The 16,424-nt window shown below is 32.1% G+C and overlaps 4 protein-coding genes across 4 annotated transcripts; 1 reads left to right on the top strand and 3 right to left on the bottom strand.

Moving 5' to 3' along the window:
• The first annotated feature begins 1,236 nt into the window (after positions 1-1,236).
• On the top strand, positions 1,237-5,061 carry LOC100802623 (probable galacturonosyltransferase 12). Its single transcript, XM_003543242.5, has 6 exons — positions 1,237-2,076; positions 2,970-3,025; positions 3,137-3,292; positions 3,399-3,989; positions 4,099-4,401; positions 4,565-5,061. Exons 1-6 carry the CDS (start codon positions 1,866-1,868, stop codon positions 4,847-4,849), a joined length of 1,602 nt encoding a protein of 533 aa, XP_003543290.1. The 5' UTR covers positions 1,237-1,865; the 3' UTR covers positions 4,850-5,061.
• Positions 5,062-5,378: 317 nt separating this feature from the next.
• LOC100784062 (uncharacterized) lies at positions 5,379-6,679 on the bottom strand. The gene has a single exon (XM_003541828.5). The coding sequence runs from the start codon at positions 6,555-6,557 to the stop codon at positions 5,538-5,540; it is 1,020 nt and encodes a 339-aa protein (XP_003541876.1). The 5' UTR covers positions 6,558-6,679; the 3' UTR covers positions 5,379-5,537.
• Positions 6,680-7,119: 440 nt separating this feature from the next.
• Positions 7,120-9,773, bottom strand: LOC100801742 (transcription factor ILR3). The gene is made up of 5 exons (XM_003543240.5): positions 9,101-9,773; positions 8,921-8,983; positions 8,104-8,181; positions 7,826-7,988; positions 7,120-7,561 (listed from the first exon to the last, which is right to left on the bottom strand). Exons 1-5 carry the CDS (start codon positions 9,232-9,234, stop codon positions 7,295-7,297), a joined length of 705 nt encoding a protein of 234 aa, XP_003543288.1. The 5' UTR covers positions 9,235-9,773; the 3' UTR covers positions 7,120-7,294.
• A 3,506-nt stretch (positions 9,774-13,279) lies between these two features.
• Positions 13,280-14,822, bottom strand: LOC100499858 (uncharacterized). The gene is given in 3 exon segments (NM_001250072.2): positions 13,280-13,604; positions 14,451-14,573; positions 14,718-14,822. Coding segments are annotated over 3 exon segments (369 nt in total). The 5' UTR covers positions 14,820-14,822; the 3' UTR covers positions 13,280-13,460.
• Positions 14,823-16,424: the final 1,602 nt, after the last annotated feature.

Genomic DNA, 16,424 nt, shown 5'->3' with positions numbered 1-16,424 from the left:
AGACTTCTAATTTTTATATAATTACTTTAAAATTATATCTAAGATGTCTTTTAGTTGGCTAACAATATAAGTGAAGAAGAAAACTTTTGAGAGGGAGGAGGAATACTGTAAATGGTAAAGACTAAAAAGAGAGAAGAATTACCGTCGATCTGAACAATTAATGGATGTGAGACATGAGAGAGAAGTAAATGAGTTTTTTTAATAAATAAATTAAAAATTAGTATAATAACTTTAAATTAAATTTACTAATACAAAAGAGCTTATTGTTTTTTAATACACAAATAACAAATCAGCTGCAGCTAATTATATTTTTAAGTGTAACCAGTGTTTTTTTTTTTTTTTTATAAAAAAAAGTGTAACCAGTGTTTGTATACTTGCAATGCACTTGTGCCCATTAATATAATGTTTAAATATATTTTTAGTTTTTTAAATTTGATTCATTTTTTAGTCCTTCAAATAAGTTACTCTTTTTAGTCCATAAAGTCTACAAAATGTTATTTAAGTTATTATGCATAGTGTGGACCCAAATAGAAAGCAAGAGATTCATAAAAAAAAATTGTACAAAAGATATTTATAATTTATGATAACTTTTGACTATCAAAATTTAATTTTTTAATATAAAGTATGATTTTCTGGTGGTTAAAAACTCATATAATCAACTCAGAAAAAAATTAAAAGTTTATTAAAGGCTTTAATTTTTTTATACATAAGAAAGATAAATATATACTAAATTATGTAATGTCATTGATAGAGATGATAAAAAAAAATATATATATAAAAATTGTTAATTATAAAAAAAATTGTTCCATGAATAACATTTTTCAAAATGAATTGTTAAAATCACACAATATGATTCCTTAATTGTTAGGCATTCGTACCTTTTATTACCTTTTCTTGTTGTTTTTATAGTATAATTGTAAAACAAAAACAAGGTTTGTAAGCAAATAGAGATTCAATGGCGGCTACTTTTCTTTTGTGAAATAAATGAAAGATTTTCTGTCTATTACTTAGGGCCATGGTAATACCATTTTGCCTCATGTGTCCTCTAGATAGAATTGTTGAAAATGATGAGACATGATTTCTTGCACCTAATGCAAATTCCAAAGTTTACTCCGTACACCATTTAATATTAGAGAGAAATCAACAACATTGAATCTGATCAAATCGGATTCTCTTAATTGCCAATAACCCCCCTTACTAATAAAAGCCTAACAAGGGTTTGAACTACCATATATTTTCATATGCTTCCAAGAGAAAATAGAAGTAACGTTTACTGAATTTTCACTCCAACAACCACATCCTCAACCCCACCTGAGAGAGAGAGAGAGCATTAGTCATTGTCCTTATAGAAGTCCTTTTTCTGTCATAGTCCAAACTCCAAATCTATACACTAAAAAAAGCTTCATGTGGAGGCAAAGCCAATAATACATAAACTATACACCAAACAAAACACAAGGTTCAAATTTAATTTTTTCTTCATCCTCAACTAAACTTCCCTCCTTCAAAACCAAGCCAGTACACAAAACTTGAACCAAACAACACCCCCCCTATTAGTCCCATGTCTCTTTCTCCTTAACAACCACCTCAGTTCTCACCTCATAAAGATAAAAAATAAAAATATTAAAGCCTCTCAAACACCATTGACATGCCTGACCCAAATGCTAAGCAAGGTTAGGTGGAAGATAGCAACCTTAAACACCACCAAAGCCTTCCTTTTACACCATAACCTGACAAAGGGTCCTTGCAGTTTTCCTCTGCTGTTGAATTGTCAAAATGAAATAAGGACTATACCATTTCAAGAGGAGGAACTCAAGGCCCTTTTATTGTGCTGTTGGTATTTTCTTCTTTTTTTGCTTTAGGACAATATGCAGCTGCACATATCTCCAAGTTTGAGGCATGTTACTGTGTTTCCAAGTAAAGGGTTCAAGGAGTTTATCAAAGTGAAGGTTGCATCGAAGCGTGTCTCGTATCGGATGCTCTTCTACTCACTCTTGGTCTTCACTTTTCTTCTCCGGTTTGTGTTTGTCTTAACAGCAGTGGATGGCATTGATGGAGAAAACAAATGTACTACCATAGGTACACTATTAGCTCCTTTTTCTCTCTGTCACATGCACTTACATACCCACACACATAAGATCACAATCATATGCAGGCATGGACAGAAAGACACAAACAGGTGCACTAGTGGAAGTGAAACAAGAAGGGTCGATAAGGCTAGAATTTTCCATATATCAAAGCATATTATTATTTTACAAATTTTGAAATACTAGCTCTTTGGAACTCCTCGAACAAATCGTCAAAACTTCACCGACCTTTGATTTTTAAAAAATTGTAAATAATGAGACTTTTGATAAATTAAGGGAACTTGCAAGTTGCAACACAGTGGAAAAGATGAATATACATTTGTGTGTTTGTTTTTAAATCTTGGTTGATGTACACGTTTGTCTATTTGATTATATATATATATATATATATATATATATATCATCTCACCCCACCCACTATAGATCCATGTGGGAACTGTAAATCTGTAATAAGAAAAGAGGCATTAGACAAGTTTAAATACATCTACTATATATGTGAGTTTCTTTATATTATCCCTTTTGTCAGAACTGGAATTTATCTATCTTGTATTTTATAAGCAGATAGAATTTGTCAATTGTTATTGTCGGGGTAAATCTGACCATTCATTCAAGATTTCCATTTTAAAGTGTAGATAAGGTATACTCCAGTACATTCACGTGAACACTTTAGACCTCATGATAGTAAAGATACTGGTACAATGAAAACGGATGAACTTCAAAATCAGGAAATCATAAATTCTTTACTTTATTTTCTATTAAAAGAAAAAGAATCTGACTTTTCAAGCATGTACATGAATTTTACGGCTAGAAATTACAATTCCAGAAAATGTGTTTATTATATCGTTATATTTGACATTTTGATTAACTTTGAAATCATATTTGTAGGTTGCCTAGGAAAAAAACTAGGACCTAGGATTTTGGGAAGACGGCCTGAGTCATCTGTAATCTCCTGAACTCTTCTTATTATATTTATCACCATCTTAATGGATTTTGCTATTACTTGACCTTAATTTTCCATTGGTGACTGAGAATAATGACATGGCTTTTGATAGGTCCCAGAAGTGATATACCAAACATTAGATGAAAATCTTGGCAAAAATGAACTTCAAGGAAGATCTGATATTCCACAGACCTTAGAAGAGTTCATGACTGACATGAAGAAAGGTGGATATGATGCCAAGACATTTGCAGTTAAACTTCGAGAAATGGTACCATTCTCCTATTATCTTCAAACAGAAGAAAACTATTTTATGCATTGGTTACAGTTGTCCAAGTTGAACTCTCCATTAACATTAAAGCTGCACATTTTCATAGGTAACCCTTATGGAGCAAAGGACCAGGATGGCCAAAATCCAAGAATATCTATATCGACATGTAGCATCAAGCAGCATACCAAAACAACTTCACTGCCTTTCCTTGAGTTTGGCCAATGAACACACCAACAACGCAGCAGCACGCCTTCAGCTCCCCTCTGCTGAACTAGTCCCTGCCCTGGTTGACAATTCCTACTTCCACTTTGTCCTTGCCTCAGACAATGTGCTGGCTGCATCTGTGGTTGCAACATCGCTTGTTCACAACTTTTTGAGACCTCAGAAGGTTGTTCTGCACATAATTACAGATAGGAAGACTTATTATCCCATGCAGGCTTGGTTCTCATTGCATTCTTTGTCACCTGCTATAATTGAGGTCAAGGCATTGCACCATTTTGATTGGTTTACAAAGGGAAAGGTACCTGTTTTGGAAGCTATGGAGAAAGATCAAAAGGTGAGGTCACAATTTAGAGGGGGGTCATCAGCTATAGTTGCAAATACCACTGAGAAGCCAAAAGTTATTGCAGCAAAACTGCAAGCACTTAGTCCCAAGTATAATTCAGTGATGAACCACATCCGGATACATCTCCCAGAGGTAAAAATAAGGCATAGTATAGCAAATAAAGCTTTTATTTGATATCTTATAACCAAGTAAGTCTTTGGTGTCTGTGATGCTTATTGCCATTATGCTTTTTTCTTAGCAGTTGTTCCCAAGTCTTAACAAGTTGGTCTTCCTCGATGATGACATTGTGGTACAAACTGATCTTTCACCTCTGTGGGACATTGAAATGAATGGAAAAGTAAATGGCGCTGTAGAAACATGCAGTGGAGAAGATAGGTTTGTGATGTCAAAGAGGTTAAAGAGCTATTTGAACTTCTCCCACCCTCTAATATCTGAAAATTTTCATCCCAACGAATGTGCCTGGGCCTATGGCATGAACATTTTTGATTTGGAGGCTTGGAGGAAGACCAATATAAGCAATGTTTACCATTACTGGGTTGAACAGGTATTTATATCTTGATTATCTTCCATTCTACCTTAATAATATAAAGAAAAAGAAAAAAAAAAGTCAAATTACTTTAAATATATTTCTCATGTGTCAATAAAATTGGCTTTCCATAAGAGCGGTAGTTGATATAATATTGATATTTCTGGTTTTGTTTATGTAGAATATCAAATCAGACCTAAGTTTGTGGCAGCTAGGGACATTACCTCCTGGATTGATAGCATTTCATGGTCATGTCCACGTTATTGATCCTTTCTGGCATATGCTGGGATTGGGATATCAGGAAAATACAAGTTTTGGTGATGCTGAGAGTGCTGGTGTCGTCCATTTCAATGGCAGGGCAAAGCCATGGCTAGAAATAGCTTTTCCACAACTAAGGAAATTGTGGACAAAGTATGTTGACTTCTCAGATAAGTTCATCAAGAGTTGTCACATTAGGGCATCATAGCTTATATCTTGAGAAAACACGACCTCGTTGATGAGTTGAAGAAATGGCATTTGCATCCGAGGGAAAAGGAAAATGAGAGAGTTCTTTCAAGCATCAGGCCTTCCACGACAACAAAGAGACAACAATGATGAGCATGATGCTCCTTTCTTGCTTTGAAAATTTCTTTTTTAACTCTTTCTTAATTGAAATTCTCAGATTCTTTTTCTCTTCAATCCATATTGTAAGTATGAGTATTTGTAGATCATATACCAATACTCTATGTTAAAACAACACCTTTTTTTCTTTTTTGGAGATAACAAACCTGCGAGCTCAAGGTTTTAACAATACACTTTTGTAAGATAGCGAGAGACCAAAGGAGCATTCTATCCTATTTCATTTAAACTAACATATAATACATTAAGAAAAAAGCAAAGCTTCTTATCATGTAATTCATAATCAGACAGTGGTATCTTGCAATTATATGACATTAAAGGTTCCATAAGTATACTGTACGCAGACTATCAATAACTTAAGGCTTAGTCCTCGAAAGTAATCCGAATTCTCATTCAAAATTGGTTAGTGCTACTATATGTTTGCTTCATACAATGGTCATAGTAGTGCACCTATAATCACTGAGACATACTCACAAACATGTTCTACCTACAATTCATGTGAATAGAGATCATGAAGACCAATGCTTCAGCTCCACTTACTTTCTCCCTGTCACATTGGATACCAATCCCTGGATGAACTTTGCAGACTTGGTTATGGGAGAATTGATAGCCATCAGATTGTACAATACATTCTCAACTTCAACTATAGTTGGCCTGACCTTGAATGATGAAACCACCTTCAATTCTTGTCCTTCTTCTACAAAAACATTCCATCTCTCTCCACTCACAACCCCATCTCTGACACACTTAAAAATCACCCCTTTTCTTTTGCTCAAGATCCCTCTCACCTCCAACCCTATAAAAGAATAAACCACTTCAAAAGAATCCACAAAGCCACTCAGATCACCAAGGTTGCTCTCTTCCTCAAATGCCCATTTTGGATTAAACAAAACCACTGGCTTTGGATAAAAGGCATCACTCACTCTTCTTATGGGTGCCAATTGGGAACTCTCAGGCGCCAAAAATATTGCCACATCTGCAGAATTCAAGATTCTGGGGTCTGTTTTGGCCACTGAGGGAATGTCAATGTGTTCAAAAGTTGAGTGAGACTGAAAGGCAATAGTGGCAGATTCTTTCAAGCTAGCATCAGGCCACAACATTAAGATCTTGATGGGAGAACCTTTTCTTTTGATGGGCATGTCCCCAAAAAAATCAAGAGCAAGTTGGGACAGTGAATCTGGTGAGTCATCAATGACTGGAATTTCAACCCTGAACTTGGGTTGTCTTAGTTTCTTGAACTTGCCTATCAGTTTGGGATTGTTTAGAGGTTTCTCTAAGGTTGCTGAAAGGGATGTTTTGGCCTGAAGTATGGCATCCTCCTTTGTGATAGGTGGCTTAGGGGAAGAAAGTGAGGAATGGATGGAAGTGGATGTTGCTTTGAGGGGAACAATGGAACTAAGGGGGATGTGGGAGCTGTTGCAGTGTTTGTATAGATAATGAGTAGTAGGAAATGGAATTGATGTGGTCTGAGTATTGGAGTGTGGAGGCAGACATGATGATGGCTTGCAAATTTGGATAGATTGGAAATGAGTTGTGTGGAGATAGGAAGATGCCATTTAAGGTTTTACAGAGAAACAGGGTGTTATAGTTCTGATACGAAACATTTGTTTCATCAAAGCTCTATCTGGTTAAGATAATAACATGCACCGTTTGTTCACAACCACACAATAGTTCAACATGTGGTGCGGGATAATAGCTATAACTCAAACTATACTGCCATGGGAAGTTACAGTGAAGTAAATAAGTACAATTTTAACTTCAAATTTATTGAGTTAAAGTTACAATACACTTGAAAAAACAAATCTTGCTTTAACGCGTTGCTTTATTCGAATGCATCTCGTTTGACATTCATTGTTATAATGGAGAAACTCCCACTAGTATGAATTTATTCCATTTTTTTCCTTCAAGAAGAATAAATGTGGCTGCTGCAAATTCAAAACTAAAGCAGCATTGACGCTTCTACTGTTTTTATGGGACAAACAAAATTCGAAAATAACAAGTCGCTGTGCTTGACCTTTTATTATTATTGTCATTATTTTGGTTCTGCCTTTGGGTTATATCAAAAACAGTAACAACCATCAAAGCCGCTGTGAAGACAGCCAGACATGCTTATTAACATTTACATGCAAATACCAGCCATTACTTCATAATAGTATCAGATGCCAAATACAGTCAAAGCCACCACTGAATCCAGTTACTTGGAACACTTAGAAGATAATAACTAAAAAGCTATAGGAAAATGATTACAACTTTTGAGCCAAAATGGAAGCCCAAATAATTGTACAATGCCAACTTAGGCAACCGGTGGACGGAGTACATGATCCTGTGAGGTATCCACGGCGGCCGGAGGCATAAATTGCCACATGGCAACTCCCGGATAGCTGATGAAAGGCACCAACTTGTTGCCAGGGGCTTGGCCTTGTGGAGCAAATGCAGCAGGGATTGCAGGAGGGGGTGGCAAGAAAGCAGGTTGAGCATTCATTGATTTTACCTGCACCTCCAACTTCTCTTTCTCTGCCTTAAGCCTCTGTTTCTCATCACGAAGTTCATTCTTCTCAGCCTGCATAGGAGATAGGAATTCAATACTTAGTGTTATAAAAGGTTTACAAGATGTTTTCCTCACAGCTACAGAAATAAACTACAACAACAATAACAACAAGGTCTTATCCCATTAGGTGAGGTTGACTACAAAATTCAACAAAGCCTTATCCCACAACTGTTATGGCAAAAAAAATTTAAGAAAATGAAGTACCAAGAATAAATACCTCTCAACAAGTCCTTCTATCTTAATAAGAATTTTTTTTAATATAAATTGGGGCCTCACCTTTAACTCTTTAATCTTCTCTTGAAGACTCGTATTTGAGTCTTTCAACTTCAGGGCTTCATCCCGCAGCTGTGTCACCATTCGGGCAGCATCAATCAGAATGGAAGCCTTGTCTGTTTTGGGAGGCCTTCCGGGCTCCAAGATGGAGCCCAATTCAACAAACCTATGCAGGTCAATCATATTAGATACATGCCCCCAAAACACATTTACGCAAACCCACAAGGAGAGCAGTTATAAAGTATAAACAGAGGGAAGATGGGGATGATTCAAAAGTTTACTTGTCATTAAGCCTATCCCTCCTCAACTTCTCCCGACACGCTTTGGAGCTAGAAGCAGTACTTGAATCAGATTTAGTCCTGCAACAGGAATAAACAAGAGATATGGTATAACTTCGTCCAAGAATAAGCATCTGGATTAAACCCAAAAATCTTTAACCTTTAGACAGGGAAAGAAGATGTGGGGAGAGTGGCTAAAGAAAACAGGAAAAAGAAAATTTAATATCATACTTAAGCATAATAACATCATATATGCAATAGGATTTGTCATGGCAAGCTTTTCATTGATGCTGCTAAAATGCTGCCAGTGCTCAATATCATAGTTTTAGAAACTTTGTTGAATTTCCATTTTCACTCAATTATATTACTTCACGGATCATATAAGTCAGTTAAATCGATGACAAACCTATGACTAACATTTCTCTTTAGATTATTCAAAAAATTCACACTGCCTTTTATTCAGTCTTCAATTGTTACTTCAAGTTAAAACATAAAACAAAAATGGTAAAGTAAATAATCTGAAGCCTAAATTCTAAATGAACCACAAGAGCCAAACAACAAAAATTAGGAAATAAAACCAATAAAATGCTAAGTTGAGATTATGTGTTCTTCTTCTTATTATTTTTGAGACCACAGGTATCTTCTACCAAAAACGATCCTCGCGCAAGCTGAATAGACATATTCAGGAATCAAATTCGAAATTCCTAGTTAAGCTGAAACAACCAAGCGCTTCGCGGTGGTTACGTTTTATCTTCTTTCATCATTTTTAAAATATTAATTTAACAAGAAAGAAAATGTGGGTGGGGGGAGAATTGTGCACCTTTTCTTCAAAGCAGGATTTTTTAGGCCATCAGAATCCCCAAGCGAAGCATCAATTTCGACACTGGAAGCAGATAGTACCACCAAAACACAAGTTAGTAATTAAACGGGAACCAGTTGGGAACTAAGATTGAAAATTTGAAACAGAAACCCTAAATTAGAGGAATGAATGAGTAGATACCTGACATTGGCGGGAGGTGGGGGCCAGGAGAAGGTGGAAGCGGAGACGGCGAAGGAGGAGTCGCCGACGGGAATAACGTCGTCGTCGATCAACGGGTAATCGAACAGCCAATTGCTGTTTTCCGGGGAAACCATGGCGCGAGCTCTTGGGATTTTTGGGGAAAATTCTCAAGTTGAGTGTGTGTTATTGTAATTGAGAGTGTGATTTGGGAGAGAAAATGAGAAAGATTTGGATGAAGTGGAGGAGGGAAGAGAGCACGTTGGAGGGTAGAGAGAAAAAGAAAGGGTGTTGCTTTGTGGCTGCCAAAAGGGGAATCTATGGCTATGTGTGAACAGTGATGCGACCACGATGAACCAATCACAATGTTACCACTAGTAAAGGGAAAAAGAAAACGTTTAGGATTTTTTTTTAATTTTACTGTCAAGGGAATATACATTCTCATGTTTTTTTAAAAGTATTATCTAATCTTATTGATGAAATAACATGCAGTCTAGTTAAATACCAAAACTCGCTATTAGGCTATTAGTAGTTCAAAAAAAAGTTATATGAAGTGGCTTGTTGTTGTGGAGGATTCAAATTAGATGTCTAACTTAGTATATTAGTATTTAATTTTAAAAATTATATAATTTTAAAAGAGGAAGGACAGCATAAGGAAGCAGAGAAATCAAATCCACCTCCACTCTCCAATGCATTTCTTTGGCCATAAAAATGAAATCAAATGGTCTATGCTTACGTCACATGTTATGTTGAATCGTCATCATTAAGAAGCACAAAATGCCCCAAAACGCGTTGAGTAAACAACTAAAACGTTTTCAATGCAGCGTACCATTTCAATTTCACCCTGCATTTTCTTTTTTATGAATACCTAGGATCTTTGACACGCAAGAGAACTCTGATAAATTTTTACAAGTTTTAATTTTTTTAACTAGTTATATTAGTTGTAAGACTAATTTTCTGCAGGCCAGTCTTATAACGTGTTTCACTTCATTTTTCGAATGTAACTTTCTGAAACTAATAGTTATAATTTCATCATTTTGAAACGTGATTCTTTCATTCTCAGAGAATTTTTAAACATGTTATCAGTTACACTTAAATTTTATTATTCCTCTTTAATGATATATTTTTTGGAAATCGAATTCAAAATTTTCCTTATGGTGAATTCAAACGTGATTTTGAATTCAAAATCGAATTCAAAATTATCAATTGATTTATACTCATTTGATAAGTTTTACCTTACTTTGTTATTAGGTATTTTTTTTAATGTAGTTGAGAGTTAACAGTCTAAGTGTTTATTTATATAGTTGATTTTGAATAAAATAAATTTTATGAAATAAAATTTGAAGTAAATAGATTTATGTTTAGGTTATTTTATTTTAAAAATAAGTTAGTACGTAGTATAATCTATTAGTAAAATTTATTGCGTACGGTTTTTTCCTTTCAATTTTTTAAATTAATTAAATTTCTTCATTTTTAAAACTAGACAATTTAGTCATTTTAGTTATTTTCCTATGCATAAAACCCTTATTTTTTAATCTAAATTTTAAATTTTACGATAAATTTGAGATATATGAAACGATTTCAAAAGTTGAACTTTAGGTTTATAATACTATTAATTAAGCATACATTTTTTTTCCTGGTAGAATTATTAAGCATGCGTTGTGTTTGATATTTCTTGTTTACATCATTAAATTTTATTGATCGATATAATTGCATAAATAATCAAAGAAGATATATAATAATAAAAAATGTATGTTATGTCGTTATATAAATTAAAAATTAAACTGATGAAAAATCAAACAAAATTTTATTAAACTCTTAGGTGTCTGTATAATTTATTCAATTATTTAATCATAAACTGTTCGAAAATGGAAACGTGGTGGCATGGGCTCCGCCATGAGAATGAATTTAATGTTGGTTTTTATGTTAAGTAAAATATCCAAAAAGAAATAAATTGGTATCATAGAAAACAATTTCAGCAGTAAAAAAAACCAATTTCAAATTTCCTCTTGGTTTTATCTGCATAATCATGTTCTAAATGTTAAAGACGGTTTTATTATTATTTTAGAGTAACAGCTAAGAATCTGTCAAAAAAAGAGCAACAGTTAAAGAAATTAAAAATAAAAAGTATTTTGAGGGGAAAATATAATTTATAATATAACTCATTTTTATGAAAAAATTTAATAAATGTTTTTTTTAAAGGTTTGATAAAAGTATTTAAAAAATTATAATAAATCATATATTCTATCACTGTGATCAATCAATTGAGTTGTTTTTCTTAATTTAATGCTTTAAAATCTTAAAAATTTAATGTTTTTTTATATATTTAATAGATAAAAAAATAGTAGGCAACTTTTATAAGAGAGTTTATAATTTATAATTTCTTATTTCATAGCTGTCATTTAACGTAATTGATTTTGGAACTAATTTGTTATGCATATGTTGCACATGGGAAAATTAGGCCGACAAATAATGAGTCATCATTACAGTAGTACATATTACATGTGTGAGTGCATGAACGGTGTGAATGTGAAGCCCTGAAATGCTGTCACCGTGTCTTCTGTCGGTTTTGAGAAAAGAAATATACATAAAAATATAAGAACGTGTTTGAGAAAATTGCAAAAAAGTAGACTATTTTAATAATTGATTATATATATAATTAGTTTTTGTTTAAGTAACTTAGCTGACAAACGATTTTAAGATTTTACATGATACAAAAAATCAGATTTTACATGATAAGTTAAGAAAAGAAATATATTTTTTCATCTGGAAGAATTAAACACAATATCAAATGATTTATAATACTCATTAAATTAGATCTCTTTGATATGAGAAAGATTATGTAAAATTTCTTTTGGTGACCTAGCAAGTAATGAATGAGTAATTGTGGAAATACAAACTTTAAACTAAAATAAGTTGTTCTAAAATAATCTAACAGGATTGACCAGGAAAGATGTTACAAAACAATTTAAATTTGATAAAAAAAAGTTTTTCCCAAATTTTAAGCTATCATCCCAAACATGTTTTTTTATTTTAATAAGCAACTGAAATTTGTAGAAATACAGTTGAAATGCTTGATTTCTAAACATGCTTTAAATATAAAAGATGATAGATTAATAGATATAAATAGTTAATTATGTATTGAGATAGTTAAATATATTTCAAATATCATCTCTCACCAGTCAAGTAGACCTCGATCTAGTGCATAACATAAATAAAAAATTTAGTAACAAAATCATAATCTTATCTAATTTCATCATCTTTGGTATTTACTCACCAAATAATCATATCTATTTGTTGGGAAAAAAATGCACACCCTTCCATTGTGCATAAGGATAAAAAACCACACAACTAAAAAAAAAGGCAACACGATAAAAAAAAATAGAAAAGATCACATTTATTTAACATCTCATATCTACATTTATATTATTTGTTTTGTTAACCAAATTTGTCCTTTCATGCCTATATTCATAATTTTTAACAATTTTTAACATAGTTCAAACTTTCATCTTTACATCTACAATCTCATCACAAGTTTTTTTGGATAAACTTGATAAATCATCCCTTCACATGACCTCCTCTTTCACTTAGGGGTATATATATATATATATTAGTGCATTTTAGATTGAAGTTAAAAATGTTTTAATCATTAATCCTTTAACAAAATTATTTTTGTCTTAAAAAGTATTTTTTCACTTGATTTTCAAACATACCCTAAAATCATAACATATACATTTGGAATATGAAAAATCTCCTACTTTAAAGAGTAATTTTTTTTATAAAAAAATTAATTTTATTTTTACAATAATTATATATAATACATTTTACAATTTTTTCTCTTTTTCACATTATTTCATTTTATTTTATTTCTCTATTTCTTCTTCTTATTATTATAAGGAGTGTTATGAGAAGGTGTCATTAAAATATCATTACTTTTTACAAATTTTGTTTCTTTTTTTTATATGATTAAAGATTTAAGGGGAGGAGATATGAGTTAGGAATATTTTTTTTTATCTGTAAGAATTGAATATAATATAAAAGAATTTATAACACTCACACATCCTACTCAATTAACTAAATTATCAGGGTGGTACTTAAGCAATAATGTTTATTATATTAGAAATAATTTTAGTTTCAATCCAATGAGGTGGTACGCTTGGATGATACAAGAAGAAAGGATATTATAAGAGAATAATGCCATCATGATGAAACTCAATACAAAGTACCATTCACACTCTACTGACTTTCCCGGGTCACCAAACATATACTTCAACAATGAAACAAGCACAGAACAACCCGTATAAATATTACTTTGGAATATAAAACATATATGAAATGCTTCCTAGCACAATGAACAAAAGTTCTAGGAACGAGTTGAGTGAACAAAATGGTCAATCCTTTTCCTAATTTCATCAGGATTTGCACCCACAATTTTGTCCACAGGAGTCCCTCCACTCAGCAACAGAAAGGTGGGCATGGCTTTGATTTCCATCTTGGAGGCAATTTCCTGATTGAGGGCCACATAATTAATGCACATAAAGTAGACAAAAGGGGTTAAGACTTAAGACATATATTAATTCCACTTTTAGCAAGAAATTATGCTCAGAATACTGTCCTTTAATTTGAATGAGAAAAGAGAATGGAGATCAGGGAGTAGATACTCTAATTGCAAATTTGTTCACAATACATTAGACAAAGAATTTGAGATTATCTAAAAAAAGATAAATTATTATAAATTAAAAATCTCAGTTATATATTGTCTAAAAATTGATCAGAATTATTGGTATGTAGTGATTTTTCTTTATCAAAGATCACCGGTCTATAAAAATATATTAGATTAGAGATTAATTTCACTTACGATATGTAATTATTATTAATTCAACAAAATTTTACACACAAAAAATCAATCATATATTCTTCCATCAAATATTTCCTTTTCCAATGTATTTCCACACCAATTGTTACTTGGTGGTTTAAAACTATGAAATAATTTCTTCAGAAAAAAGGTTCCATTTAATAAATTATAATCAATAGTTTGGTGTAAATTAAAGCCCGTTATAATTTTTTTAAAAGAAATTATGAATATTTTTATTGAGGATTAGGTTAGAGATAAGATTTAGTTAATTGTACTATGTTTATATAAAAGGAGGACCATGTGAACTCAAAGTGGGGTTTGAATCTAAAATAAACAATTTGGAAGAATTTGTGTGGATACCCTTTAATTGATTCCTTCTGGATAACAATGCATTTTATGCAAATCAGAGGCACGGCATAGAGATTGATGAATTAAGATACGTAGTATACATAGTTTAAAATAACAACAAATTATGTGGTGTTGTGTGAATCAAATTACCTTAACCTCATCCACATCCAACGTCAGAAACAAAACATCTTCATAAGTGGAGGCCAATTCTTGAAAGAAAGGATTCATAACTAAAGAAGGGACACACCAGAAAGCAGAGAAATGAACTACAATCTGCAAAATGGACCAAAAAACATAGTTTAGAACAAACCTATACTACATGAATGATCTTTGAATTCCTTAGCTAACTAACTATAATAATAATTGAAACTAAATTGATTTATACTGAATAAATTCACATAAACAAAGGAGACTCACAGGGTACTTTTGATTGGTAGCATAAGAGATGTGGTGTTCCCATGATTTTTGAGAGTCTATTTTAATAACCTTAGACTTTTTGAGCTCTTCTTTCTCCTCCATTTCTTTCTTTCTTTCTTCCTTCTGCTGCTTCTTTTAAAGGGTCTACACATATAAAAATGGTCTTGGAGGAAATGTAACTATTTGAGCAAGATTGCACCCAAAAAAAATGCTGATTTATCATTTTCTTATTAATTTTTTTTTGCTGTTTTGAATAAGACATTTTTTAGATTGATGTATACGGGATACAACAAAAATAGTCTAGCTGGGGCCTCTAGATTAGTCAATCCAATGGTCATGATCATGTAGTTCACGAATTGAATTAAAATATAAAATAAGTCCAACTTTTATTTTCTACGAAAATAATAGTATCAATATTGAGAAATTTTCCAAATTAAGATAAATGACATTTTTCCTAAGTCGTCAACTTTTCTTGATGCCCCGTGGTATAAAAACAATCAATATCAAAGCAGGGGAGGATGGACATACTCTTAAGTGGTGTAGTAAGAAAAAGTTTATACTATCATTTTAGTCATAACATAAAAAAATATAATTAAAGTAAGATATATTTGTGGCCCATAACGCTGGAATAATAGTAAAACGCATTGAATAATAATAAAAATAATACTAACATGTGTCCTTACCTTACGACACTAATTATAAAAAAAAAAATTCTATATAAATGTTATAATATACATTCTTGGATTGATTATTAGTGATTTTTATTTCTTAATTTCTTAACCAATATTTTTAAGATACTTGTTTACCGTATTCTAAAAATATTATAAACATTCTGACAAAAAAAATTATAAACATCTAAATATTTTTCAGGTGGGGAGGGTGGACCATCCCTTTTCTTTTACAAGTGTATTAAGGAGATTCTTATAGTTTCGTAGAGAAGGGGTTTTGTTTGTGAGGGGAATGATAAAAAAAAATATCTTCAAGAACCAGCTGAAGTTAGCCAAATTGCATATTAAGAAAGGGAATCAAGTTTTTCACTAATTTGGATGTTTTAGGATAGAAATAGCCAACATAAATATTGTGGCTTCTCATTTATCTGGTGAACTTGCAATTTGTGATAGTTCTTATCATGTCATTTTCACAATGAATGTATACAAAATCTCTTCATTTATCATTGTTAACCATATTAGGTGAAAGACAAGTTGCCCATTTTATATAGGCACATATGTCAATGAAACTAGGGTTTGTGATATGTAGGCCATCCTTGCTCTCAAAGTCTAATTTTTTTTATCTGGCTCTATATATGAAAACTAATAGGTATCAAACCTTATTGGGTATCAACCTTATCAAGCACTAGAAGGTGATAAGGAAACTTAACCTATTTAATTATAGCCAATTGTTCAATTATCCTTTAGTTATTAATTCTACAATTTGTTTACTAGTTAAACATGATTAACACACCATAAATGTTTGAGAAGACTTTTTAAACATTGTAATAAAAAGTTAGTATTTGCCAAAGTGAAATACTAAAGTAATTCCTGTTGAAACTTGCCGGGACACTGAAGCCAGTGTTGAGTAACCCGCGATCACGTGTGTTTCTGAATACATATTGTTTGATTATTTTAAGGGGTACTATTATATTTTAGGTGACTTAAAGCTTTTTTTTTTTTTTGAAAAAGTAATCTTTTATAACTTTTTGTAAGGGTT

This window comes from Glycine max, chromosome 13, assembly GCF_000004515.6.
Source record: "Glycine max cultivar Williams 82 chromosome 13, Glycine_max_v4.0, whole genome shotgun sequence".
Classification (NCBI taxonomy): Eukaryota; Viridiplantae; Streptophyta; class Magnoliopsida; order Fabales; family Fabaceae; genus Glycine; species Glycine max.
The sequence above is the reverse complement of the archived record's forward strand: the minus strand, read 5'-3'. Positions and strand labels throughout refer to the sequence as shown.

What these genes read in the sequence shown, in the direction of transcription:
- LOC100802623 (XM_003543242.5), top strand. Translation starts at nt 1,866, where the DNA reads ATGCAGCTGCACATATCTCCAAGTTTGAGGCATGTTACTGTGTTTCCA. An exon ending in GAAGACGGCCTGAGTCATCT is followed by an intron (nt 3,026 to 3,136) that starts GTAATCTCCTGA and finishes GGCTTTTGATAG; the next exon opens with GTCCCAGAAGTGATATACCA. An exon ending in CAGTTAAACTTCGAGAAATG is followed by an intron (nt 3,293 to 3,398) that starts GTACCATTCTCC and finishes ACATTTTCATAG; the next exon opens with GTAACCCTTATGGAGCAAAG.
- LOC100801742 (XM_003543240.5), bottom strand. Translation starts at nt 9,234, where the DNA reads ATGGTTTCCCCGGAAAACAGCAATTGGCTGTTCGATTACCCGTTGATC. An exon ending in AATCCTGCTTTGAAGAAAAG is followed by an intron (nt 8,182 to 8,920) that starts GTGCACAATTCT and finishes TTCCTGTTGCAG; the next exon opens with GACTAAATCTGATTCAAGTA. An exon ending in AGAAGATTAAAGAGTTAAAG is followed by an intron (nt 7,562 to 7,825) that starts GTGAGGCCCCAA and finishes TCTCCTATGCAG; the next exon opens with GCTGAGAAGAATGAACTTCG.
- LOC100784062 (XM_003541828.5), bottom strand. Translation starts at nt 6,557, where the DNA reads ATGGCATCTTCCTATCTCCACACAACTCATTTCCAATCTATCCAAATT.